The sequence below is a fragment of the Sceloporus occidentalis genome, unplaced genomic scaffold (genome assembly GCF_023333645.1).
Source record: "Sceloporus occidentalis isolate IW3139 unplaced genomic scaffold, rSceOcc1.0.p SCAF_126, whole genome shotgun sequence".
NCBI lineage: Eukaryota > Metazoa > Chordata > Lepidosauria > Squamata > Phrynosomatidae > Sceloporus > Sceloporus occidentalis.
Genome location: NW_028317106.1, coordinates 1,003,418 through 1,029,132, shown reverse-complemented (window position 1 = coordinate 1,029,132; position 25,715 = coordinate 1,003,418). Strand labels below are relative to the sequence as shown.

The 25,715-nt window shown below is 42.7% G+C and overlaps 4 protein-coding genes across 4 annotated transcripts; 1 reads left to right on the top strand and 3 right to left on the bottom strand.

Moving 5' to 3' along the window:
- Positions 1 to 570: 570 nt before the first annotated feature.
- Positions 571 to 15,498, bottom strand: LOC149281922 (dual specificity mitogen-activated protein kinase kinase 2). The gene is made up of 13 exons (XM_089498823.1): positions 15,482 to 15,498; positions 15,114 to 15,340; positions 9,522 to 9,615; positions 8,485 to 8,598; positions 7,307 to 7,481; positions 6,661 to 6,780; positions 6,238 to 6,357; positions 5,168 to 5,219; positions 4,862 to 4,989; positions 2,773 to 2,850; positions 1,912 to 2,060; positions 1,099 to 1,144; positions 571 to 684 (listed from the first exon to the last, which is right to left on the bottom strand). Exons 1-13 carry the CDS (start codon positions 15,496 to 15,498, stop codon positions 571 to 573), a joined length of 1,434 nt encoding a protein of 477 aa, XP_089354949.1.
- Positions 15,499 to 17,708: 2,210 nt separating this feature from the next.
- On the bottom strand, positions 17,709 to 19,302 carry LOC149281921 (manganese-dependent ADP-ribose/CDP-alcohol diphosphatase-like). The gene is made up of 3 exons (XM_089498822.1): positions 18,672 to 19,302; positions 18,267 to 18,383; positions 17,709 to 18,004 (listed from the first exon to the last, which is right to left on the bottom strand). Exons 1-3 carry the CDS (start codon positions 19,300 to 19,302, stop codon positions 17,709 to 17,711), a joined length of 1,044 nt encoding a protein of 347 aa, XP_089354948.1.
- Positions 19,303 to 21,316: 2,014 nt separating this feature from the next.
- Positions 21,317 to 23,628, top strand: LOC149281920 (transmembrane protein 220-like). The gene is made up of 4 exons (XM_089498821.1): positions 21,317 to 21,520; positions 22,316 to 22,376; positions 22,808 to 22,931; positions 23,496 to 23,628. Exons 1-4 carry the CDS (start codon positions 21,317 to 21,319, stop codon positions 23,626 to 23,628), a joined length of 522 nt encoding a protein of 173 aa, XP_089354947.1.
- Positions 23,629 to 23,945: 317 nt separating this feature from the next.
- Positions 23,946 to 25,326, bottom strand: LOC149281919 (manganese-dependent ADP-ribose/CDP-alcohol diphosphatase-like). The gene is made up of 4 exons (XM_089498820.1): positions 24,757 to 25,326; positions 24,681 to 24,717; positions 24,344 to 24,439; positions 23,946 to 24,238 (listed from the first exon to the last, which is right to left on the bottom strand). Exons 1-4 carry the CDS (start codon positions 25,324 to 25,326, stop codon positions 23,946 to 23,948), a joined length of 996 nt encoding a protein of 331 aa, XP_089354946.1.
- Positions 25,327 to 25,715: the final 389 nt, after the last annotated feature.

The window sequence follows — 25,715 nt, the reverse complement described above, 5'->3', positions numbered from 1 at the left end:
TAAAAATAACGCTCAGAATATGATCTGTCACAGACCACCTGGCGGAGAAATGGTTACGCTATTGCACTTTGTGAAGAAAAAAATTTTTTTATTTTTTTTTTAAAAAATAATAAAAAATATATATTTATATTTATATATATAATTCATATTCTTTGCCTTGCCCAGTCAAGAAAATGGGAAAGTTTGAACGATGATGCAGGGTCTCTCTTTTAACGAAGGCAAAACCTCTTTAGGGATCCGTGCAGTCTTTTTTTTTTTTCCTTTTACTTTCTTTTGGATAGGACAGGTGGAAGGAAGCTTTCCAGTCAGAGTTCCATTTATCAGGACAGAGCAAAATGAGGTCTTTCTTCTGTGTCTTAACCAGCTGTACAAAAGGGATGCGTTTTACATGTGACTATAGCATACAGACACCATGGAAAAATGAATAAAACACCGATCTTATTGCGTGTGGTGCTGGAGCGAGAAAGTAAATTCCCACAGACAGTGTCGTGGGATCTCTCTCTCCATTATTTTTTTTTGTTGTTTGTTTGCTCGCAGCCCTTTTTGCTAGAGTTTTGTGTGGCAGCGGGGTCAATCAACATACATCGGAGAGCTGGGAGTTGCCGGTATTTGATCCAGAATTTTAGTGACATATCCAGCTACGTCCACAGTACGCTCTTCATACATCATGATGAAAGGATGTCGCTGGAAAAAAAATAATAATAATAATATAATAAAGTATAGTAAAGCATGGAGTGTTTTGTGTGGATTCCTGGCCATGGAGACCATACATGGCCCCATATACAATATAAGTAAATAATCACACCAAAGTATTGATTTGTGTACTGAACCTATTAGAAGAAAATGACGACTACGGTCATTTGAGCCAGATTCTGCAAGATCCACTATTACCAATGCCAAGTGGCGCCTGAGATTGTGGCTTAAAAACTGATGTATTATACATTTTATACAGACTCTCATGATTTAAGCCTGCATTTTATTCACAGTCCTGGATTTCACCTTTATGACAAAGTCCAACTTAAAATTTAAACCCCAGAGTTTTACGTTTTACTGTAAATCGCAGTAATGCAATCTCCCCCTCAAGAATATTTTACTCACCAGAAGCTCTTTGTACTTTGGCCTTTTTGACTCGTCCTTTGTAAGGCTGAAAGGGGGGGGGGGGGAGAGATCTTAAATACTATGTGGGCAATCTCTTCATAAATAAAATAAACATTTCCAACAACTTTTATATCAAAAAGTACTTTTCACATCCTTGCCAACATCTCCTTAAATTGAGTGTCGACTACATGCATAATGACAAATGTGGCAAACTGCTGCTATCCCGTGAAGTTCCTACTCATGCTATACAGGAGACTTTTCAGGTTGTATAGGATGATCTGCTTTACTGTGGAGCATAACTTGCTATATACCGACATGCGGGTTACTGAACACTTGAAAAGAAGATACTGAAGGCTACATTTCTCCATTTTACCAGCCGGTGGCACTAGTCATATCTTTCAGGGACAGTCTTTGTGGAGAGAAACGTTTACGCGTGCATTTTTTACACTGACCAGCAGGTGGCAGTACGAGCACAGGGAAATTATTTGCTACACAGCAAGGCAACAGTGGACAGGGCAACAGAAAATAAAAGACTGTTTGAGCACTGCTTTCTAGAGCTTATTGGACCATTATTTGGAATACGGAACATTTTCGGGGCAGGAGATGTATTCAGTTGACATGCCATGCAATATTATTGCCACCAGTCAGCTTCTGTGCGGAAAGCGATGCCAATGGTTGAGACCTGTCAGGTCACAGAAGAGGAGGGAGCTGCAGAATTCTTTTGAATTTGTATTTTTTTGTTTGTTGAAGCTGTTAGGGACATTATACCGTCTATTTAAGCACACAACGTCCCTGAAAGAAAATAGTGCTTACCACAGATTGACAAAGTTGATGAAGCTTGGTGAAAACTCTCGTTCATCCGAGTTGCTTAGCTGAGGTGGGTCACCTTTAACTACTTGTGTCAACTGATCAAATACGCTGTTCCATTTAGGGTATGGGAATCGGCCTGTGGCAAGTTCGTACTGCAAGAGTCCAAGCAACGTACAGTATAAGTTGCATTATCAAAAACAATATTATCAATGTTTTAAATAGCAGATGGAGCAGTGGATGGAAAAATAAGAAAACGATTACATTTTGAGGCCCTATGGCACAACGCGTACAGAATAGTGCGTTTCCATTCAGTAGGTAAGGTGCATGCCTAAAACTTAGGTGTGACTTGGCAAAGACAAAGACATATTTTGGCAGAATTGCCCGGTGATGCAGGTCTCAGCATATCTTCATGTGTGGAGAATGTGTTCCGTGGATCAAATGAACATTGTCTTCTCTAGGTTTCTTTTGTTCTCCTACGTTCCTAACACTAGGAGGCTTAATTAAGAGAGCCATATGTAAACTGCAAATATATATTGCACCATCTGTCATATATAAAGAAACTCTAAAGTTCTAGAGATTATAACAAAGATCTTAAATGTTTTCTGTGTTAAATTGGCTGGGTTAAGTAATGAATTAAGATATACATAGTAACAATGTTATACTTATGATCTATTAAAACAACGTTGATGCATCACTTAACATTTATATCTCATTTTGACAAAGCGAGAAAGAGAAAAGAAAAAAGACAAAAATAAAAATAAATACATTTAAGAATGCAAAGGAAAATAGAGGCTTTCACAGTAGGTTTCTCTCCCACTGTTGTTTAAAAGAAAACAAACATTGTGTTGCGGAGCATCAACCCACCAATGTAATTCCTAAACTCCACACATCGGATCTCACATCGTATCCCTGTCTGGACGCACTGGGGTCTATCCTTTCCGGCTGTGGGGAAAAAAAAAAAAAAAAAAAGTTACCACAGGTTACTTAGTTCTACCCTAAAACATATTTTCCAGGTACTGTAAAGACATAATATAAACATGTCATGTCAGCTAAGGAAAATCTATGTTTTGTATACGAATCAGTAATGACATCACAAATGAAAGAAAATCTGAAATACTGAATCTTGTTTTTCACTGAATGACTTTTGGACATCACCCACTATAAATCTACACGAGTATTTTGTTTACTAAAACAAATAAAAAAATAAAAAAGTTACCCTGCACAGGGTATTATAGACCATGTGGTGGCAAAACAATATAAGAAGCAAGGACATTGATACATCAGCAACGCAAAGCATTCTGTGTCATCGGTCAAGGATACAACATTCTATTTTAGGAACCAAGACTCATCATAATTCCAGCCGCCGTGCTTCCTACTACGGGTCGTACGACTCTGCATATTTAGACTAAAGAAGGCCGTCTGCAAGCAAAACTGCAACACTTCAGTGACGCAGATCAATACTTGTAAGAGCAAGTTCAACGTCTCCAGAGTTGTAGGAATAACAGAACCCAGGAACGTGGCTGCAGTCCATGTGTGTGACATCAGCCTTTCGCAGAATAATTCATGAAATGCTGATCCGCTGACTAAGCGCCCTACATCAAAGGGATGCCTGATGTCGTCACCCAAATTCTTCAGTGGTTTAGGCTGAGAAAATACCTCAGCTTACTCACTCGGAAGCAACTAGAAGGGGGGGTGAGTGGCAAGCCTGATGATGTTATAGCTGTGTGGGACTTCTGGAGGCTAAAAATAGAACATTACATCACTTGGTACCGTGCCCATGCTAAACAGCTTTCATTCCCAAGCTTAGCTCATGTCTATACTTAAGTAACCCCATGAGTGTCTACGAATTACATTACCAGAACCACTGCTTGCTTCGATCTGTACCAGCAAAATATTTCATGAACGTAAAAAAATAAATAAATAAAATACCTTCAGTTTCAGTTATTTAAATACCGAGAGAGAATTTTGGAGTGTAATATTCAATTCAAAACCTCAAGAGTAATGTGCAAAGGGAATCACCTGTCAGCTTTACTCCAAGTGTGACGTCATCGAACACGCCGCTTTTAGCAGGAATTCCACCACAAAAACGTGTTGCTTTTATCCAACAAAATAACAGATTCAACTATGCATATCTACCAGATGTAAGCCTGACAAGAGTCTTACATTTAACTAACTAATAATTAACAGGAATACATTTATACGCGCAATTCTATTTGAATTTAGATCCCAAAATATTAAATACATTTCTAGAGCATCCGGTATACAGTTTTTATTAAAATAGGGTATTTTTGGTAGTAAACTTTTTAGAAAGTGAAGAGAGAGAGAGAGAGAGAGGGATCTCCGTGAAGGGTTAACACAACAACTTTCCCTGCTTGCTATTTTTACAGGATAGGAAGTCCTGAAGATGCAGTCAGTACATTCCTTCACACTGACTTTACTCTGGGAACGACCCAACAAGTTCCGAATGACGTGGAGATGTGCCCAGCAAAAAAAATAAATAACCAAAAAAAAACCAAACAAAAAAAAACTTACTGAGCCGTGGCTGCGACGCCTGAACTCAACTCCCAAACTTGGCTCGGAAACTAAGAGATACCAGATGCTCGTGCACGTTGGGAATGGAAAACGAAAATAAATACACCCTAGACTGACCTTAAAGGCACAGACAGCTGCAGGGCCAACACAGCAAAACACCTGCTATTCCTCATAAACATTTAAAAGGGACACAGATACTAACAGTATATCGTATATATTGTAAATATGCATAGATTATATACTTAATAGCCCTGAACCGTGTGATTGAGGTCTAAGTCAGAACAGTGACTAGCCAATGGTTGATGAGCATGACGGATTCCATGTCTCATTGGCTTACTCTATTTTGATCTACCAGGATAACATCTTGTTTTTTCTTCAGAAACCTTAAAATCAAGAAAATTGCTAGGAAGATACAACTTACTGCCATGTATGGTCTGCATCCAGCATCCCTCGTCTTTGCAATGGAATCTACCAACTGTCCGCTGATTCCAAAGTCACAGAGTTTAATATTTCCATTTCTGTCCAGAAGGATATTGGAAGGTTTTATATCTGTAAAACAGTAAACAAAAATTAAGGTTTTTTTGCATTTGTTTCATGGAAACCTTGAGATGAGCAATGTATCATACTTTATGAAGGAACAGGAGATAAATTCAGTTTAGTTAGGGATCGCATGGGGCAGTGCAGCTTGTACGGTAGACACTTCTACTCAATCAACAATTTTTCTTACCTCTGTGAATTATTTTCAAGTTTTCTTTTAAGTGGTTTAATGCTTTCACAGTCTAAAAGAAAAGAAAATAGATCAGAGGCTGTTGAATCTTTATACAGAAGCATAACCTTAACACTGCCCTGGGGGGGTCTCCAACTGTTTGCAGAACACGAATATTGGAGCAATTGCATTTGGACCCATCTTTTGTTAACATCATGGAAGTGGTGTGCTGGTGTAGCTGACCTGTATACAGCATGTCCCTGGTTATATGTTTCAAGGCTTTTCCGATCTACTTGATTATCCACCATAAAGATTTTCTCCATTCGTTTTGCTCAGCACCCTATGAAATTGTGATGGAGTTTGTGACGGAACTGTCCATCACTGGGGCCCCTGGAGAGGACTGAAAGCAAGCCTGCTACCCGCAGATTATGGACCCTGTCTCCCTGCCCTCGCGAGTGGGACTGTTGTCCTCGTCTGGGACCCGAACTCCCCAGTCTCTAAGTGCACCCCAGTACTGGTTAGTGGGACAGGTGCCCTTTGCCAGCCCCCAACATCCACAACCCCAGGAGCGACGGAGCTGTGCTCCCCGACTGAACTGGATGCAGGCCCGGTTGGGGTCTGGCCCCAGTTCAGTCTTCTTTTTAAAAGGGGAGATATGCGACAGAATGACCTGTAATACAGGGGCCCAAGGCACTCAGAGATGGCTCCAGCCTGGCTGCCAAACAGGCAAGAACTCCATTGTGTAAACTAATCCCATTAACAGGATGGCTACAAGGGGGATATTCAGTAGCTAAAGGGGATTAAAGGTTGGGTTGTCTACCTGTTTATCAATGTTAATGAAGTTCTGTGGCTATATCAGTCTATGTTTTACTACAATAAACTGTTCATTCCTGCTGTACTCAGTTCAAGGTAGTTGTATCTACTTATTGGGTACACATAGCAGGGTTCCAAGGTGCGCATGCTGGCTGGTGGTGGAAGTGATTCCGGGGACAACAGGAGGATACATGGGGGTGATCTCTGGGAGTTACTACAGCTCTCTTGGTGAACAGAAATGTTCAAAACACAGACAGGACCAAGAATCGTGTACTTACAGCTAAAGTGATTTTGCCTAAAATCTCCTCTGGAATAACGTCTTCTAACGAGCTATATACATATTTGTAAAACTTGTCAAACGAGGTAGACATAAGTTCCATGCAGATCCAGCAGTCACCCTGAAGAGAAACATTTTCATCAATGCAAATTTGCTAGAACAATGCAAAAACAAACAAAAAATGTAGAGAGATCCACTGAGGTTTAATATAGAAATATTGGATTACTTTGGTCCACAGGACCAACTTACTCTACTGAACAACCTCTCATATAAACAAAGCAGTGCGACGTAGTGAATTTTTGTAGCACTCTAGGAAGGTGGAAATTTAGGTTTTGAATACTTTGACATTAAAGATTATGTATATCATATTATTATGTGATTAATGTGATCTCCGTCGGAATTTGCTTTAGGAATCAGCACGTACTTCTCTGAATAGTGCCCCGTAAAACTGGACGATATACGGGCAGTCACTACTCCGCATAACCACATCGAGATCCATTAACAGCTGCTTCTGCTCCTTTTCATCCACTGTGGACCGAATCCTCTGTAAAAGGAACATGTTGCGATGTAAGAAGAAGTTAACATAAAAGTAAAGGCGACTTTGGCTAATTACCTAATTTTCAATGTAGTTCTTTCAGATCTCAATTGGCCGACAAGCCAGTTACTCAAATCCACTCAACCAGAATTACTGCATAGATATTTTTGGCTGCATTAATAATAAATGTGAAGCAACTTATAAGAGCCTAAAACAAAACTTCTGAATATACACACACACACACACAAAGTTCCATGCAGATCCAGCAGATAACCAAAAATTCAACCTTCCACAATATACCAGTCCACCTTTCATTGTCAGGGTGTGAAAAATAACTACTATACCCGCTCCACAACTAAACTTCAAAAAAAATACACCTCGATCAATCTAACAGAATGACACACTATCTTTTTTATGCCCTGAAGATTGTAAGCGTGCTGAATAGCGGACGACACATCCACTATCTCATCTCCTATAAAACAAAGCAGAGCCCAACACATTTACCAAAACCAGATACAAAGCTTGCAATACTCACTTTCACTGCCATGATCTGTCCGCTTGGATTATGGATCATTTTGTTGACCGATCCATACGCTCCTCTCCCAATTTCACCCAAGTCCTCGAGATCTTCTGCCGTGAAGTCCCAGTGTTGTTCCGGAGAAAGTTTTAATTTTCCCGATGACTCAATGCTGTGTGTTCGCAATCTCTCTCTGTTGGGGTATAAAATGCATAACATTGATACTTTGAAATGTTGAACTTGAGTCTTTTTTCCCCAAAACTGAATTGCTATTTTATATTAAGCCACTGCATAGAATACAGCCATAAATGTGATATACAAAGTGCTAACAAAAATAAAAATGCATTTCAAATATTAAAGTCTAAGGAATTAGTTATATTTAATAATTTTATATTTTATAGTAACTGGTCTAGTTTTTATATATATAGACCTAAAATGAGGATTCCAGCCTGAGCCAGGTCTTTCTGAGTTTATTTATCAAGCCCACAAATGCCAGTAAATCAAATGTAAGATTTAGGCATATAGTTACAAAATGTAATAATTAAAGCTTTCGCCCCACCAGCGCCAAAATTGCTTTAACCAAGTCGCAGTCATTAGTTTCTAATGCTCCCAGGAGCCTCATTGCTTTGTCGTGAAACATTGGAACTCCAATGAATGGCTTCCTTTTAATGCAATTCTGGGATGAGAGGATTCAGTAAATGTTTCCCATGTAGGTAATATATTGCCAATTACAGCACAATAAGTGCATTCTAAATATTGGAATCATGCAAACTAGCGTAGGACTCAGAGTCGGTCAGTAGAAAATTTACATCATATCCAATTAAAATAGTCAGACTGCTGTGTAACCACGATGACACCGCCAGACAGCCAGCAAGCGAGCGTTACAAATGGATATCTATACAGTGAAAACATCTTCTCCATACATCCACTGGTAGATACCAGTCTGACTGGACAATAACATTTCGAAAACACAAAGAGGTGACAATGTGTCAGGAAGCACCATGCTACCCCCGTCGCTGATTCTATACATGTGTGTCACGCAACAACAATGATTTTATGTCACCGGCTACTGTTATCCGTTTTTTTGCTTTTTTTTTATATACACACACACACATATATATATTTGGGGGGTAAATTCCGAGAACCATAGTTCTACAGAATGCAAGTTTTGGGTTGTCAGTGAAGTCTGCACATACAGCCGGTTTTTTGTTGCCTGCTCGACCGCGTTGCATGTCTTCCCAACAGCCATCCGCACTTCCTGTTTTTGGTACGATGTCTCGAAGTTTCTGATGGCTTCTGGTTTCGGCATCCTTGGAAGACATGAAGAGAAACAAAGGGAGAGTGTTTTTAATAGAGGTGTATGCCCGTTATCTCCAGGTCCATGTCTAAAGGGAGGGTAAAAAAAAAACAAAAAAAAACACAGGCTTGGTTAAGTACGGTGGCATGAAGGAGAGCGTTTCTCAAATTGAAGCCATCTGGGGTTTGGCCGGCTGTACATTATATGCCGTTAAGGGACCTCTAAACATAAACTTGTAGCTAATCCGTAAGAATGAAAGTTAAGAAAACAAGTACATGTTGATTACTTAATGCTTTAGATATCAAAAGACCAATATCAGACAAAGATAAAAAACATGAAAGATGAACGAGAATTCCGATAAGGGAATGGAACTTGATCCACGTGTCTCTCTGAAATCGTGATACATACAGGGTAGGGGGCTCCAGTTACATGCTGTTCATATGAGATATTTTTGAGCCAGGAAGGTCCGACACGGCCATTATTACATTTATAATATGGAGTCTTTACTATCCTTAAATAAATAGCATAATCCTAGACAGTTTCAATGCTGAAACTGCCACATAGGAGGGATAATTCAACAATAAGTCCAACACACAAACCAACCAATCAAATGAAGAAAAACCACCCTATCCTTAAGCCCAGCATCCTCCAATACCAAAACACACAAGCTCTTCAAGGTCTTACAGCATTTCTGGTCTATGTAGACACCGCGACAGATCGACCTGCACTTCTGAACGCAGTTTCAATCCTTCTCCAAACACAAATAGGATGCTGGGACTTGTCAATGAGAGCACAATTTGAGGGTAAAATTTCACATTGTGGGATTTGCCAATTGGAAAGTAAACTTTGAAATCTGTTCACTTGAGGGAAAAAAAAAAAAAACCCTTAGTAAAAATTCCCTACTTCTGCCTAATAACGCAAAGATTGTATACTCACACGTGTGAAGGTTGAATGGTGGTGTTCAGTGTTAGCTTTGCAGTAGATTTAAAGGCTGGGTTGGCAAAATTCAACTTCAGTGCTTTGCGTTTGCCTGCGGGGAGAAAAAAAAACAAAAAACAGTGAAATGTTGGCTTATCGTAACAGTTCTGTTTGTGAACGCCGACAAAGCAAACTTCACCGCTTCCAAAAACATTAAAGTTTTGGATAATCCTTGAGAACGTTTACGGTCTGCTTTATCTCAACAAAAAAAGCCAAATAGCGGAAGGTTTTCCTACACATATATACCATGACAATTTACATATTTCTTAACCACGCACGTAAATTCGTATTAAAAAATTCTATATGTGAAATTCTTTGCCGGCATATACTATAGACATATTTCTTTAACATGTAGCAGCAAAAAATTATGTTGCCACCATCACTAGGATGACATTTGTATTGAGGATAATACCATTTTTTTATCGGAGAGACCATTCAAATTTTCTGTTTAAATGCCCCTTTCTGATCCTATACACCTCAGATATGAAGAGCAGCTGCCGTCATAGTTTATCAGATCTGCACAAAGGAGAGCACAACGTGAATAACCTCATCTTCCTGGAATCACGGTCAACTTCAGCGTCTCAGAGACACACAATGTTTTTAGAAATGACTAATTTATAGGGTGACTCACTCAAGCTGAGCTGGTAAATATTCATCGGCGTTCTGATTAAAGCCAATATCCTTACAAATCCACTCACACGTTGCATAAATTATTGATTGACTGAAACACGGTGAACCGGCTTACAAACACCTAATGAGCCTTCGCTCGGAGCTTTCTGTAACGGTCAACAAGTCTACTTCACTTCCCTACACTAATCTAATAAAAATAAAATAAAAAAAAGCTTTACATGCCTTCAGACACCTTCGGCTCCACGGTTTGAAGAGATGGCTTGCTTTACCTAAAATGCTGGAATCATCCAACCATCTGCATGAACATTGACCTTTTAGCGTGAAAGGTCGCAATTTAGAAAAGCTAGAACAGTTCAGAAGATAGAAGCCACCAACTGATTATCTACTCCACAGGGCAGTGAGACCCTCTACGGAATACCTGCTACTTCTTCTTAATGGATGCTATAAATACTCCCTGGCTAGAAGTAGATCCTAGAAGCTGCCTGGACTATAAATTCGGCACGTCACGGTCCTCCGCACACATGCAGCCAGAGGGTGCTGGAATCGGAAGTCATTCATTCCCAGCACAAAGCAGATACATTCATTCTACCAGAAACACAGAAAATAGATGATATTTTTTTTCCAGAGAAAGGAGGTCATCGCTATAGTAGATCTACAAAAGAAAGATGTATGTTGGAAAGATGCTACAGCCACAGCTGACTTGCAGTTTGAGGAAGAGGAGAGTTGAGGAGAACGCCATATATTTATTTTAATGTCCATTAGTCCCCCATCCAGCCCATTCCTACCAATCATATGATGCCTCATCCTTCATCAGCTCACAAATGAAATAGGAACCAATGAGAGGCCTCAATATAAGCGTGACCAGTTGATAAATAATGAAGTGTCAGTTTGTATGACTTCACTAATCCACAGAGGACAACGCATGGTCCATGATGGCTCAGTCAAGATAAACGATTACATTCTTAACCCCGAAGTGCTTATGGCTTTAAATGATCCTATTAGAGCATTAAGCACCTGTAATGATTCACAACCGCCAGATGCCTAAGTCGTTCAACGGTAGCCTTGATTGGCCTGCACGAGGGATCTTCAACAGGTTTCTATGGCAACAGATCATATACTAGAGAAAGGGAGACGCTTACGGACACAGCATCCTTAGAGGGAACAGAAAGCTTGAAGGACATTTAAGGTTATTTTCCATGAGACAGATAGTCTTTTCATGCAGGGATCTGTAAAACCTATCAGAATGTTTTGTTTTGTTTTTTTTCTTTCCCCACCACTGACCACATTTCTCTGCTCGGGTCCCACCGGAAACTACAGCGTCTGACTCTCTGTTTACCCAATAATACGCACTGAGCTTGGTCTTACAGGCATTGGGACCATGATTTATTTTTATTAGTGAAATTATTATTTTTTAGGTTGTTATAGATGTCCATTTCTTACAGATGACCCTAGAGACATGTTCTGCCAGCAGCGGAGACCTATAGGCTACCCATAGGTAGCCTATAGGTCTCCGCTGCTGGCAGAACATGTCTCTATCTACCAACTGCCCATTTATAATATCAAGACCGAATCAGCCTGACAATGCAGGGAAATCTTGTGTTCTGCTCCAACTTGGAAAATTCAGCCAGATTATCATCATCAATGGTCAGGGACCTGCGCTGGAAGCAAGGTGCACACATATAACGCGTCAGATGCAGAGTCCTGCGAAATGACCTGCATTGGATTTACCTAAAACAATTGTTTCTGCTAAAAGAGCACATTGTCCACATAATAGACAGACGCTAAGCATTTAACACACATGGATTTGTGAGAATTTTTATTTGGTTGTTGTAACAGTAACCAGGGTTATTTATAAAAATTGTGTGGCCCTGGTTATGTTATCCATGGTAAGATTGTGACAGTGAATACAAGCGTGGAAACTCTTTCAAAGGGAAAGTAAGCAGTTATAATACAAGATAATCTACAAAATGCTTGCAGTATGGAAGCAAACCTGTAATAAAGCAATCAAATGTTAAAAAAACCCTCTCTAGGAGTTCGCATGATGGATGCCGATAGGGGTCCTGGTCTTATGGGTATTGATGGAAATACATGACTTGGCATCTGACGTTAGGCATACATACTCAAGGTGCCTCTCCTACAAGTAATTTCCTTTAAACAGAACAGAACAAAGTAGCGTTTTGTAGAATGGGATATCCTCAGATATGTGCAAATTACCTTTTTTACGGTACTTAATTATCCTGATTGAAATATGCTTGCAATACTGTAATTATATATATATATATACACACACACACACACACACACACACACACACACAGCACTGTAGTATTGTCAGTGGCCCGGAACAGCAAGTATACAAACTATACTCAGAACATCGCAAAACAAGCGTTTGCCATCAGATTATATGCTGAAGCCCAGACCATCTTGTGAAGACAAGGATACCTTCCCATTTCTCACTGCTGAAAAGGGCAGAAGAACGAGACCGGTCTCCCCATTACTTGTCACTAACAGGACTTCCTAGCGATGCTGCAGCAGATGACGCCAAAGCTTTGTGAATAAATACAAAGCCTGAAATCCGACAACCTCCCAATAAAATCAAATTGTGCGCATAGGGCCACAGACCCTTTACCCTACTAGGTTTAGTCAAAAAATAAAATGTGCATTAAACAAAAGTTGACTTTTCAAATCTTTTCTATGGTATTTTGAATGGCTCCATCGTTTGACTTGTATAAGATTTTAATGACTATTGGTGATATAAAGGTAGGACAATATAAATTTTTTGAATATATCTGATCAATACTTCGAAGGCCTATGCCTTTTTAGTAGAGGTGAAGAATACAGAAAGAAAAGCAGAAGACAAGTCAAGCCAAATCCCAGCCAGCTAAGCCATGCTCCATTCCTGGTTCCAAAGCCTTGCAAACTTGCCTTAACTTGAAGTTTTGCATTGATAACGATCCGACCTACTGCAATCGCACTTCCTATATTACAACATACCGAGTTTGAGACATGGCCTTCTCATTGACACAATAACCAGGGACCTGATCGTTTTAATTATGTGGTCGGCCCATACCCTTATACTCTTTTTACAGCACATGGTCACAGAAACTTAATATATCGACAAGATGACCTATAGTGAACTTCTATAGAAATTCACTTGTACTATTAAGACCTTTCTGTGAACCACTATCTAAAGCATAAGATCCACAAGCTCTCCAACACGGTATGACTTTGTACGGTATACTCTTCCTCATCTCATTGGCCAGCATAGTCTGGTTCAGTTCCGACAAGGAAGTTACAAATACTATACATGATTGGACTTGGCTCATCATGGTAAATCATTCTAGTCTCGATGACTACAATAAGATTAATAACCTTTAACTCCTCTCTCAAATGGCACACGGTAGGGTGTTCACCCAACCTCTTCCAGTTGCCTTATAGTCCTTTCTTGATGCAGTGGGAGATCCCCCACAGCTTATTTGGTCTTCAGGTCAGTTGCTCATAGCTGCATGTATGAAGATAACCTTTTGTTTTTCTTTAACTAGCCTCATTAGCTAATGCTCTTGCTGATATAACTCTTGACTTTTCCTTGGTCTCTCCTAAATGTCAACGTCACTCCAAAGAAATTAATTTATGCAGGACGAGTCTTGGAAAAGCTACAAGGGCATCCTGTCTACTAGGATTCAGCTCAAATTCAGATACATATTTCTTCCAGATTCTAGTTGGGAAGCAAGCATTGTGGGGGCGATGTCATGGTCAGGAATTGGGTTTGCAATATTCATGAGTATCATAGGAAGGCAGCCAGAACCTAACATCAATCCCAACCCATAGTATCACTTTCTGGACGACATGATTTTCTAAAGGGCACACTGTGGCACGCAACCACATACATACAGGAGTATATGATCAACTGAATCATGCATTTAAGCCAATATGTACATTGTAGCTGACAAGCAGAAAGGGAGTTCAGATATAGGAGTGTGGGGAAACAAAAGAAGCACTGACCAATTACTGCAGAGCCCAGGGTCACGAGGACCGTAGGAGATGATTGCATGATTGATCCATATTACGGGGTTCACAGATGGGGCCATAGGAGTGTAGGTGACATGATTCTTAAACGGTTAGGTTGGGTTAGAGTCGAGAAATACAGATCAGGAGATGGTACATCATAAGGAGGATAAGCAAGGAAAGCGAGCCGCTCTAGGAGCGACAGAAGGGTCCAGACTGGCCGCAGCACCAAGGAAAAATGGGTGAGAGTACAAGAAATATAGGGTGTTGCAAAGGGAGACCTATGCTGATCACTATAACCTCCTTCTGGGGTGGTGATATAAAAAAAAACACCCAGGTTGCTCAATCTTATGTTCCTCTGAGCATTGCTGCACTGCATTGACAGTGAAAAATGGGTGGGGGGTCACAGGCAGATCCCCAAGCTGGGAGGCAGGTGAATGAAAAGAAGATCACTAATCAAGGAGAGGGGGGGGAGAAGAACAGAGACACCAATGTGTTGTAAAGGGCAGTGGGATCGATATGTGTCAGGGAAGGACTGCAGGATCACTGTGCTGGGGAGGGATAGAAAGATGGATCACTATGCTAGGGGGAAATGGCATGAGGATCACTGTGTTGGGGGGGAGCAGGATCACTATGCTAGGGAGTAGAACAGGATGATTGCAATATTTGGGGGTTACAATAGGAGGCTTATTATGTTTGGGGATAGGACAGGAGGATCACTATTTTGGGGGATTGGACAGTAGGATCACTGCGTCGCGGTACTGGCCAATCCCTGAGTAGGGGGTACAAGGCGCCCACAATGAGCAGCCCTAGTTGCCCAGGCTGATCAGGGCAATGTGCTGGCTAGGAGGGTGACAAGCACTGTGCTGATGACGGGGAGGGCAGATTGCTGGGGGTGGGGGCCCATGCGCTTACCCTGCATGTTGCTCCCTGTGCTGTGCTGCTGGGATTGTCCTGGGACCCCGGGACCCGCACTGCTGCCGCTGCTCCCACTGTTACTGGGGTTGGAAGTCGCCATTGTTAATATATTAGATTCCAAATGAAGGCTGCAATGCAGCAACCCCCACTGTGCCTGCCCCCTCCCAGAATCCCTCACTCTGACGTCAGAACACCGCCTCCCACGTGACGTCACGCCCCCTCCCCTGGCCGCAAAGAAGCAGGAAGCTACAGAGATACTGTGTATCAAGTGCAGCCCAGAGCTGGTTACAATGTTACTATTTATAAAGTCCAGCACGTCTGTGATGGGAATTGGTGAGGGGGTGTGGGGTGCTAGCTGCCCTCACCCCCATACTGAGTGCATACCCTCGGCCAGGTTCCCCTCCTAAACCTGAAGGTGATTTATAGGACACAGGTCAAAGCTGCTGCTGAAGACCTGGGGTGATGAGGAGGACCTTCCACACCTCCCACAATCATCCAGAAAGAAACAGTAGTAAATCTACAAATGTGTGTATAGGTGGATGAATTATGGAAAAGTCATAGATTCTTATTGTTTTTGACTCCTATGATCTTTTCCCACTGCTGACATTACCATTCCCCAAATGATGGGAGTTTAGCTTCTCATCAGGTTATCAAGTCCACGCAGTCAAAATCTTAAAGTACAAATGTCTGTAAACATTATTCTTCCAATAGTAACATGCAATAACAAATATGCAAAAATAAAAACATCAGTAGCAAATGAATGTTGTCGCACAGAAAGACAGATCCTAGCTTGACTTCTGGTAATGTAGAAAAAATGTTAGTAGTTCCAGCGGCTCAGCGGGGTAGAAATACCGGTCCGTGGGGTATCAGGACCTCAACAATTGGTGACATTTTTTGTGAAAAAGCAGGGAACCAGCCTAACTAGCAAGAGGTGGAGAGATTGGATGTTTTTTGTCTCCTCGTATCCATCATTATTTGGAGGGAAAGATCATAGGTTAAATCCCAAGTTAGAATGTAAGGATAAATTATAGCGAGAAAAGCAAGCCTGCAAAACCTGAAAAAGCAAAGAAACTCCTGACACAAACATTATATGCTGACACACACACGCTCATCCCAACACCATATACTAACCAAAATATTAACACCATACACACTCACTCACACTAACACCAAATACACACAATCATGCTAACATGATACACTAACACACACATATGGAATAACACCATACAGTAACATAGATACACATGCTAACACTACACGCACACTCTAACACCATTCTTTTACACATACACTAAAACACAATCTAACAGCATAGATTTACACGTACATAGCTTTAACAGGAGGCTCTTGACAAATGTCAACTTTATCTTTGAGATATTATAGACCCATGCAGAATGCAGGAACATGTCTTTATTAGCATACCGGCCCTCTAACATCAGAGACTACGAGGTGAAAAGTCACAGTGGACAAATTTAATGTGACTATATATAAAGCAATTGTGAAAATGAACTGTTTATTTAAACAATATGGTGAAAATCCAAGAATGCAATGAAAATGCAGAATGGACCCCTCGGAAAGATATCATGTCATTGAAGCAGATGGGTCAAAATCATGGCTGCTCAATCATGGCTGCTCAAGGCGGGAGGCAACAGTGATTGGCAAACAAAAAAGCTATAGATAGTTTCAATAAATTATTTTATATAGGCTAAAAGCCACAAAAGGAAGAGTTCCCATTTATATAATTCTAGCGCATATGGAAATTATATTCCTCCAGTTTTAAACAGTCATTAACCCTTGTAGCTGGCAAGGGGCAATCATGAAACAGCCGTGTTTCTCGTGTTATGGGTTCAGGGGCAGCTGTTATAGAAGCGATCAGTTATTGAGTTATTGATCAGGTTGGGTGCCTTTTATTTGGATTAAACAGAGTGAAGAAAACTAGTTCTGGTTTGATTGACCTAGCAGAGTCCTTAAGATGCACGCCTGCCATCTAGTGGTGGAAATGCATATTGCAGGCGCTCCTTCCTCGGGGACATCGTTTAACTTCACATGGAAATGTCAGCGCTGCAGCTTTCCAGAGTCCGCAGGAGCTGTCACCTCCGCTGGCTATTCCAGGAGCCCTTGTTTTTACTAGGTCAGTGTGAGTCCCGCACCTGTTTTGTCCTCTGTTTAGCTGAGTAACTGTAGCTGGGTTAGAATAAACCAGATATTCTCCTATGAAATAGCATTTTTTGTATGAACAGGGGTGGAAGCATTACCAGTCATCTTACAGTTCATACAGCTCTGGACTAACAACATTAGTTAAAAAAACGGTTGAAAAAAGAGTGTGACCAATATAAGTAATTCTAAGAAATAAACAAAATAATTGTAACATCAAGTCACTTGTTCATATAAAACCACAGCGAAAGTGCAACAGTTTTATCATGTAGACCCTGTTTAAGACAAACGGCTTTGTTTAAGTCATTGGAATACAGCGACAAGCCATGTTCTGAAGGGACCCCCCCCCCCCCCCCCGTGCCTTGAAATACATAAAAGTACTACTTACGCAGCTCTGGCTACAAGTGAATGTCTGTAACTTACACACTAAACATGTTAGCTATGCCTGTAGGGCAAGACTCTGCTTGAAACAAGGCCCCTGCCTTTTAAAACCATTCTATCTCTTTGCATATACATTGTTCCAAAGGCCTGGGTCACTGGAGGGGTTTCTATAACCCCCCTGAAGGTTATGTGATGTATTCCACAAGAGTCCGCGCAGTATCCGCCGTCGTGATCGTGTCCTGCAAAGTAAGCGACTACGCACAGGTGGGCCTGCAGCACCGACAGGATCTCCTTGTGGTTCCAGGCCAGACAAATTGCGTCGGTCGCGTCTGGGTGGATCGGGAGGTGACCTGCATAGAGCAAAATGTGACACGTTTTTGACAGGAGGGAATGACAATAAAAGCCCAAATAATTACATTCACTCCATACCTTTGCAAAATGTTTTCAGGCACCTAAACCTTCAATCTGTCACCAGGTCACAATTAGTTTTGGATTTGGGTCACAGACATGGACTTGCCCCTCCAGAACACAGACACTTGGTAGGTACAATCGACCAGTTTTATTTCAGGAGCCATGCGACAAAAACCTTGCGTTTTGTTTTATCAGACATACCGACAATGACCACCTTTTCTTCCTTTTCATCCGAAGAGGCAAGAACGCCATCGATCCAGTTTAATTGACTGATGCTGATCCCTCCGTTGAACTCCACAAACTGCGGTTCTTCTAATCCTGCATCAGAATAAAAACCCAGTTAAACAATAAGAGCAACAGCAAGATCCCCCAATAATATCCGAAATACCTCTGTAACACTTAAAAAAACCTAAATGACCACAATTAACAATCTGATTACATGACTTTCCTCGAGACACATTTGTTAATTTTTGTCCTGATATATATAGCTACTTCTGAGTGAGGAATCTGCCCCTGACCTCCCCCATTCTTACTGTAGACACTTTAATGTTTTAAACACTCCTGTAACACCCGATAAATCGCTAAAGCTGTCTGTTTAAGAAGAACCTTTAGGGCTGTTCATATTTTCGTTGTGATTTTTTTCCTTGAGGACCTTCAAAGACTTTTCATACTTGGCGCTGGACGGATCTCTCCCAATGACGCTCAGGTCGTACGAATCAATTAACAGGAATCGGAATTTTGGGAAGGGGCTAAAATGATAACCATAGAAAGACTCCTGGGCGTCGTTGAGGTCGCTGGTCTCCTTATTCATCGTCCGGCAGTCAATTTTATCCTCTAAAGGCTTTGAGTTCAGTTTGGATTCTGTTAAATCTTTCCTGCTGAAATTGTAGAACTCGTGGTTGCCCCAGATGTGATGGAACGGAATTCCCAACTTTTCCATCTCACTCAGAACTTTGGTAAGCGACTTTTCCGACGTTTTATGCGGGACGTTGTAGCCATCGATAATGTCGCCAAGTTGAAGAATGAACTTGGGTTTTTCGCTTTCCTTGGACCATTCTGCGACAGCGTCTTTAAGCAGCGTCAGGCTGTTTCTATAATATCTCATCCTCGTCTTCATGAAGTTGTATCCGTCGTCTATATCAGCGTACTGGATATCTGCAATGATCCCAAAGCTAAAATATGACTCCAAAGTATCCTCCGTCCCATCATGCGCTGAATCCGTCACAAACTCGGCCATCTAAAAAGAACACAAAACTCACAGTGAAGACAAAATCTGCATTGACTCCTGCAACTCCACTTCTTAAGCCCTTTTATGTTTTGTGTCCTGGACACGCATCGGGATTTGCTGAAAGTAATTTACTAATATTTTGTGCTCGGGAGAAAACATGAGAAATGTCACCCCACGTATTCACTAAAGACTTTTCTGCCCAACTAAAGGGCCAAAGCAGCCATTCTGAACGTGGGGTACCCCTGACCATCAAGGCAAGTTTTACGACAGCTCGGAACTTTTCATGAAATAGATTTTGCCAAAGAAAGAATTCTAGCCCAAAACAAGTCTAAAGAAAATGTCATGAAATAATCAACGTTTCGGCTTCTTTTCATGTAATGTATTATCCAAGACCCAAAAGAGTTCTGACCGCCGTCTCCTACCCCTCTCTCTGAGTTCTGTAGCGCGATGAAGTTTCCTCAATGAGTTCGAAGGATTCGCCGGACTCCTACCCTCTGCACCTGGCTGCTGTAACGGTTATTGGGGCAGAACGGTACTCTTACCCCCGACTCTTACCCCCGACTCTTACACACTGGGAGCTGACGGCTACAAACACTCGATAAATTGCATAGATTTGCTCCACTACCTTTATTTACACAGTGGCCTCTAAAAGTATAAATTAAATCATGTATTGTGTTTGTTGCACATTTGAACACATGTATGATGTCGGATATTAAAGGGTTAAAGACCAGGAAATATCTTACCCCATAAACTGGCGCGCACCGGTTAATGGGAGGAATAGTACTATGGGTTACGAAGGCAGCCAGAAGCCTGCAATGCAGTGACTTCCCTATAAGACCTCCCATAGTCCCTTAGTAATCACATGACCCGTCAGCCACGCCTCCCAGTTACACGCCTCCCAGTTACACGCTTCCTGGTTACACGCCTCCCAGTTACACGCTCTGTGCCCCTCGCCTGCAATGTCCCGACACTGAGCTTCAGACATGTTACTGAAGTTGATACATAACATACAACACGGCACGGAAACGGTCACAATGTATCCAACCCCAGCCCTCCAGCCTGGGGTGCACCGATGAGCCATTTAACCCTCTCTGCAGGCCCCGCTGTCCCTCTGTAGCCATACCCGGCGGTTTCATTGCCACACCGCTGAGTTCTCGGATTTTACACCCGGTGACCGGGGTGGAATTGTTATTTACTACTTGTCATGTTTACCCATTGTACAGCGCTGCAGAATATGATGGTGCTATATAAAGCAGTAAATAATAATAATAACCTGCAAATGGGGGGGGTATGTATCATCCGGTCATTGTAGAATAAAAGGAGGGCAGATCCAGATTGTGACCCTGAGAAGTTAACCCTTTGCCTGGAGACTATTAGATTATGCACCCTCACCCCAAAATCTACCAGTTCACCCAGAAAACCTACCGTTTGTACTGAAACCCTGAGAATCTGCCAATTAACCCAAAAACCCTGAGGGGCAATAACCCTGACTGTGTCGGGTAATGGAACCCTGTGCTGCTCTCCCTTGGGCTGCAGGGGTTAAATGCATTGAGCTGCCCTGAATGAGATGGGAGGGCGGTTAGCGGCTGGGGCTGAACTTCCCGGACGCAGGAAACTGGGAGGCTGGGTATTAACGAGGAGTAACCCCGTGTCTGCTGCAGAGACCCCCGACGTAGGAAACCGGGAGGCTGGGTATTAACGAGGAGTAACCCCGTGTCTGCTGCAGAGACCCCCGACGTAGGAAACCGGGAGGCTGGGTATTAACGAGGAGTAACCCCGTGTCTGCTGCAGAGACCCCCGACGTAGGAAACCGGGAGGCTGGGTATTAACGAGGAGTAACCCCGTGTCTGCTGCAGAGACCCCCGACGTAGGAAACCGGGAGGCTGGGTATTAACGAGGAGTAACCCCGTGTCTGCTGCAGAGACCCCCGACGTAGGAAACCGGGAGGCTGGGTATTAACGAGGAGTAACCCCGTGTCTGCTGCAGAGACCCCCGACGTAGGAAACCGGGAGGCTGGGTATTAATGAGGAGTAACCCCGTGTCTGCTGCAGGGACCCCCTCCTGCCCCGAATGCCAAGCCATCGAGACCAGAACCATGGAGGAACCGGACCGCCAGCAGAGGGAGTCCGCCGCGGCCCCTGTATTCTGCGCTGGGAACCGGCAGGGGCTCTGGAGGGTCTGCAATGCTTTAATGTCTGTGTTTTTCGGTCTGGCTGCCTACGTGCAGGTGAGTTAATCATTTAAAGAATCCGGTGACTTGCGTGGAAAGGAGAAATCAGACAGAAAAAAGGAACAAAGTCGCTAATGGTTTAATTTAGTAAATCAATAAAACCTCTTAACATTATTCAGCGCTTCCACGTCGACGCTCGCTGCGTTATTATAATAACTTTATTCAGAGCTTAAATCGAGATATAACCCTAAAGGGGAGAGCACAAAGTACGCCATTTATAATGATCTGACGTGCCGGGCGACACAACGGGCGCCCACAGCGTGCCGCTTTATTGCTTTAGTACTTTAAGTGCTTTCACATACAGAGTGTGAAAGTATATTTACTGACTGTCCCTGTCTGGTTTGTCCAGTCCCTCATTGGTCCCCAAATCCAAGTGCCCCTCTCTCCTCCCCTGATGCCCCTCTTTTCTAGGAGGTCAGAATGTTTGCTGGGTATGAGGGTATCGCAGGGTTCTACAGCCCTAAAAGCCCCGGGGTAAATAAACCCCAAATCTTTGTTTCCCGTATCTTTGCAGTCTTTGCCGCCTTCATAAGCGTTCTTGGGTCTAAATGTGAAGATTTATATATTTTATTGTGTTGCAGATAAACGATCCGGATGCAGGGGTTTGGATGGTGAGTACCTTTACGTGGCAGCGTTACTGTGAAGGGGGTGTCCAGCTAGTTGTGGGGGGGGGGGCAGGATGGAGGTCACAGGGTGGTTGGCAGGTAAATACCCCTTTCTAAGAGAGAAAGGGGCATTAAATAAGGGGCTCTGTCTGGCTGATGATTAACCCCCCGTCTGTATCCCCCCCAGGTAATCTATCTGGTGCCGTCGGTTCTCGTCCTTCTTGTTAGTGTAAATTCAGACATAACAGGTACTGAGTAATATTAACGGTGTTTGTTTCCCCGTCTGCTGATTACTGGCGGAAATGCACATTTTGGCTGGATTTATGGTTTTACTGTAGACTAAATTGGGGGTAAAAAATATATATTTTTACAGCGTTTGGGGTGTTTGCCCTGTCTCTTCCCCATGTATCCTCGGGTATCTGCTGCTTTGGTAAATGCTCAACATGCTATGATGGGACCCAATGGGGGAATTCCAGATACCTACCCCCCCCCCCCCCCCCAAAAAACCCCCTCTTTGTACACAGGGAGGGCAGTTTATATGGACCACTCAAGCTACCAGCCGTCCCCGATCTAAAGGGCGTAGAAGGAAAATATGTGATATTCAGTGCCGGTCGAGGTGGGGAAAGTTGGACCTCCGTCTGCAGACCTGCATCTAACGCTGCGTTATCCGCTCACCAAGGGCACGGCGTATGGAGAGCGCTGGCGGACCTGCACTGCGCCGTCTGCCTGACCGGCGCCGTCTATCTATTAGGAAAGCTGTTTATCGATAGCAGGGAAAGCATTTTACACGAAGAGGAGGGCAGGTGAGACTCGAGAACCCTTTATATTCTAATTATTACATCACACATGACGTAGTACGGATATTTCCAATGCATTCCGCTCGCCTTTTCTAATTAAAATAATAAATAAAACCTTCTTTTACCCCGTTTACAAAGCTGATTGTTCTTCCTAGAGAATTATCCGGGCTCGGGATCATCGCGCTGTGGCTGCTGCTGTGCCGGAAAACCCATAAGTACGGCTTCAGAAGGGCTCTTTATTTATTACCTTCAATTTGGCTCATCGTACATATCATATTCCATATTATTCTCACCCCCTAATTGTACGCTACATCTTTAAATATATATAATATATATATGTTCATATATTCAGTAATTAGCAGGGGTGTCTGATTATTAAACCCATTGTTTGTAATATTTTATATATGTATTAAACATATTAGATAATATTAAATTATTTTTAATATTATAATAAAATATATTTTTTCTCCATAATCCGTGGTTAATTATGACGTGTACAGGACCCCGCGTTTGGCTTGTGGTCGTTTACAACATCCTTAAATAATCGATAAGTTACTTTGTTTCTTGCAGGCAAATCGTTGGCGGATTCAGGCTCTTTATTGCGCTTTCCGTCTCAATATTCCCGTTCCTGATCTGGCTTTACATTTATACCAACAAAGAAATGAGGACGTCGTGGCCGCAGCATTGCAAAACCGTGATCTAAGCGTCTGCTGAAGTTCCACGTTTCCTCGCCTCGGCCTGGAAAGAAACGCTTGACTGGTCTGAGCTGGGATCGGTGGGAACCGACTGTCAAAAAACCCTGAAATTCAGAAATCTAAGGCTATCCTACCCGATATATATAATATAAATAAAATAAGTATCGTTTTACATTCAAGATATACTAAAGCTTTACTGGTATAATTTTATATACATATAATATATATATATGTCTTACTGTCCACTTTCCGTTGTAAATGCGGAAATATCTTTTTTTCCTCCCGGCCGGAAACGTGCAGATTTATTGTAAGAGCGGAGACGCGATTATTTGCGATAACGCAGAACTCTGCTCTGAACCCGGCCTCTCCCCTGTAGGATTATTCTGTCTTCGTACGCGTAGGCTGTGGCGAAAGCGTTGGTGCCGGCGGGCGACTCTATAACCCCTTCCATGGTGATGTGGTGTATGCCGCGGGAGTCTTCGTGGTATCCGCCGTTGTGGTCGTGTCCCGCGATGTAACACACTACGCTGGGATGGGAATGGAGGAGGTCGAGCATTTCTAGCGCGTTCCACGCCAAGCATGTGATGAGGGCGGCTTTGGGGTGGATGGGGTTATGACCTGTAATGAGACGGCCAGACGATCGCTGAATTATCGCCTACGTCCCTGCCAAAGCATCGCTCGGTGCCAATATACCCGCGTCTTCTCAGCGCCCACCCCTCTTACCAGCTACGATCACTCTTTCTTTGCGCTTATCGGAGAACGTAAGGACGTTATCGAGCCAGGACAGCTGACTTCTGCTGAACCCGCCATTAAACTCCATCAGTGGCGGTTTAACCCTTTCTATGGGAAATAAGAACATAGAGTGGATAATGAACCATACTCAAGAACGCAGATGATAAATGCTTTGTACAAATAAAGTATAAATAAGTTAACCCGGCCCGTAGCCCCATAGACTGCAGACAGAGGCGTCTAAAGCCCCCCTATGATAACCTGTGTGTGATGGACTGAATCATTGAGGAAGGCTTCTCGCACATCGAAAACCTATAGAGCCACCCATAGCCAAAAGAACATTTTGGTAACGGCGAGAAGACGTTTTTCTACCCCCAGCACTCACTTTTACCGTCTCCCGATTCCACGTTTTGGTTTCTTTCCAGGAAGGCTGTCGTTTCTTGGTATTTGGGATTAGACTCGTCTTGGCGATAAAGACTCAGGTCATAGCTGTCAACTATAACGCAGCGGAAGTTGGGGTACGGGCTGAACGTGTAGGCGTAGTAACCGGCGCAGTCTGTGTTTTCCACGCCGCGCATGTTGGGTCCGTCGTGCGTCTTATCAGACATCCAAATGGTGTTCAGAGCAGATTCCCATAAATACTGCCGGTCAAAGTTGTCAAGCTCGTGGTTTCCCAAAATGTGGTGGACGGGGGCCTTTAAATGTTCAAACTCTTTAAGAATTATCTCCAGAGCCTGTTGAGATTTACACAGACACCTGTTGGAGCCGTCGATGATATCTCCCAATTGAAAGACAAACGTGGCAGGGATATCTTCCTTGTTCCATTCATCAATGGCATTTCGGAGGTGTAGGCAGCTTTGTCTGTAATACCTCATAGCGTTCCAGCGGCTGAGTCTGTCCGGGCGGTCAGCAAACTGAACATCAGCTATCACTCCAAAGGTGAAGCATGGCTGCTGTTTTGGGGCACAGCCCCCCATAGCTTAGCTTACTTCTCCCATCCTACAAAAACATCCAACAAATGTGAATTACGGTACATTTACATTGTGATAAATTTACACCCGGACCGGGTACCCTTATATATCATCATGTTAAGTCCTTCCTACCCAAACCTAAAGCCGCCAGACCCACCAATATCCCAAACCACAGCAGCAGCTCCTCGCTGAAAGGTTTCCTCTTTCTTTCGTATCTCTTACCTGCATCTTAGCCCAGCTGAAGGAATTCCCCGTCTGTGAATAATTTACTGGTAACAAAGTAACCCCCGAGTTAATGTAACAGCCTTATTGTAAAAAAACAAACTTCCTGGAGCTCTATATCGTACCGGTACAATGACACGCAGATAACGGCACCACGTGAAAGGGAGCGCTCT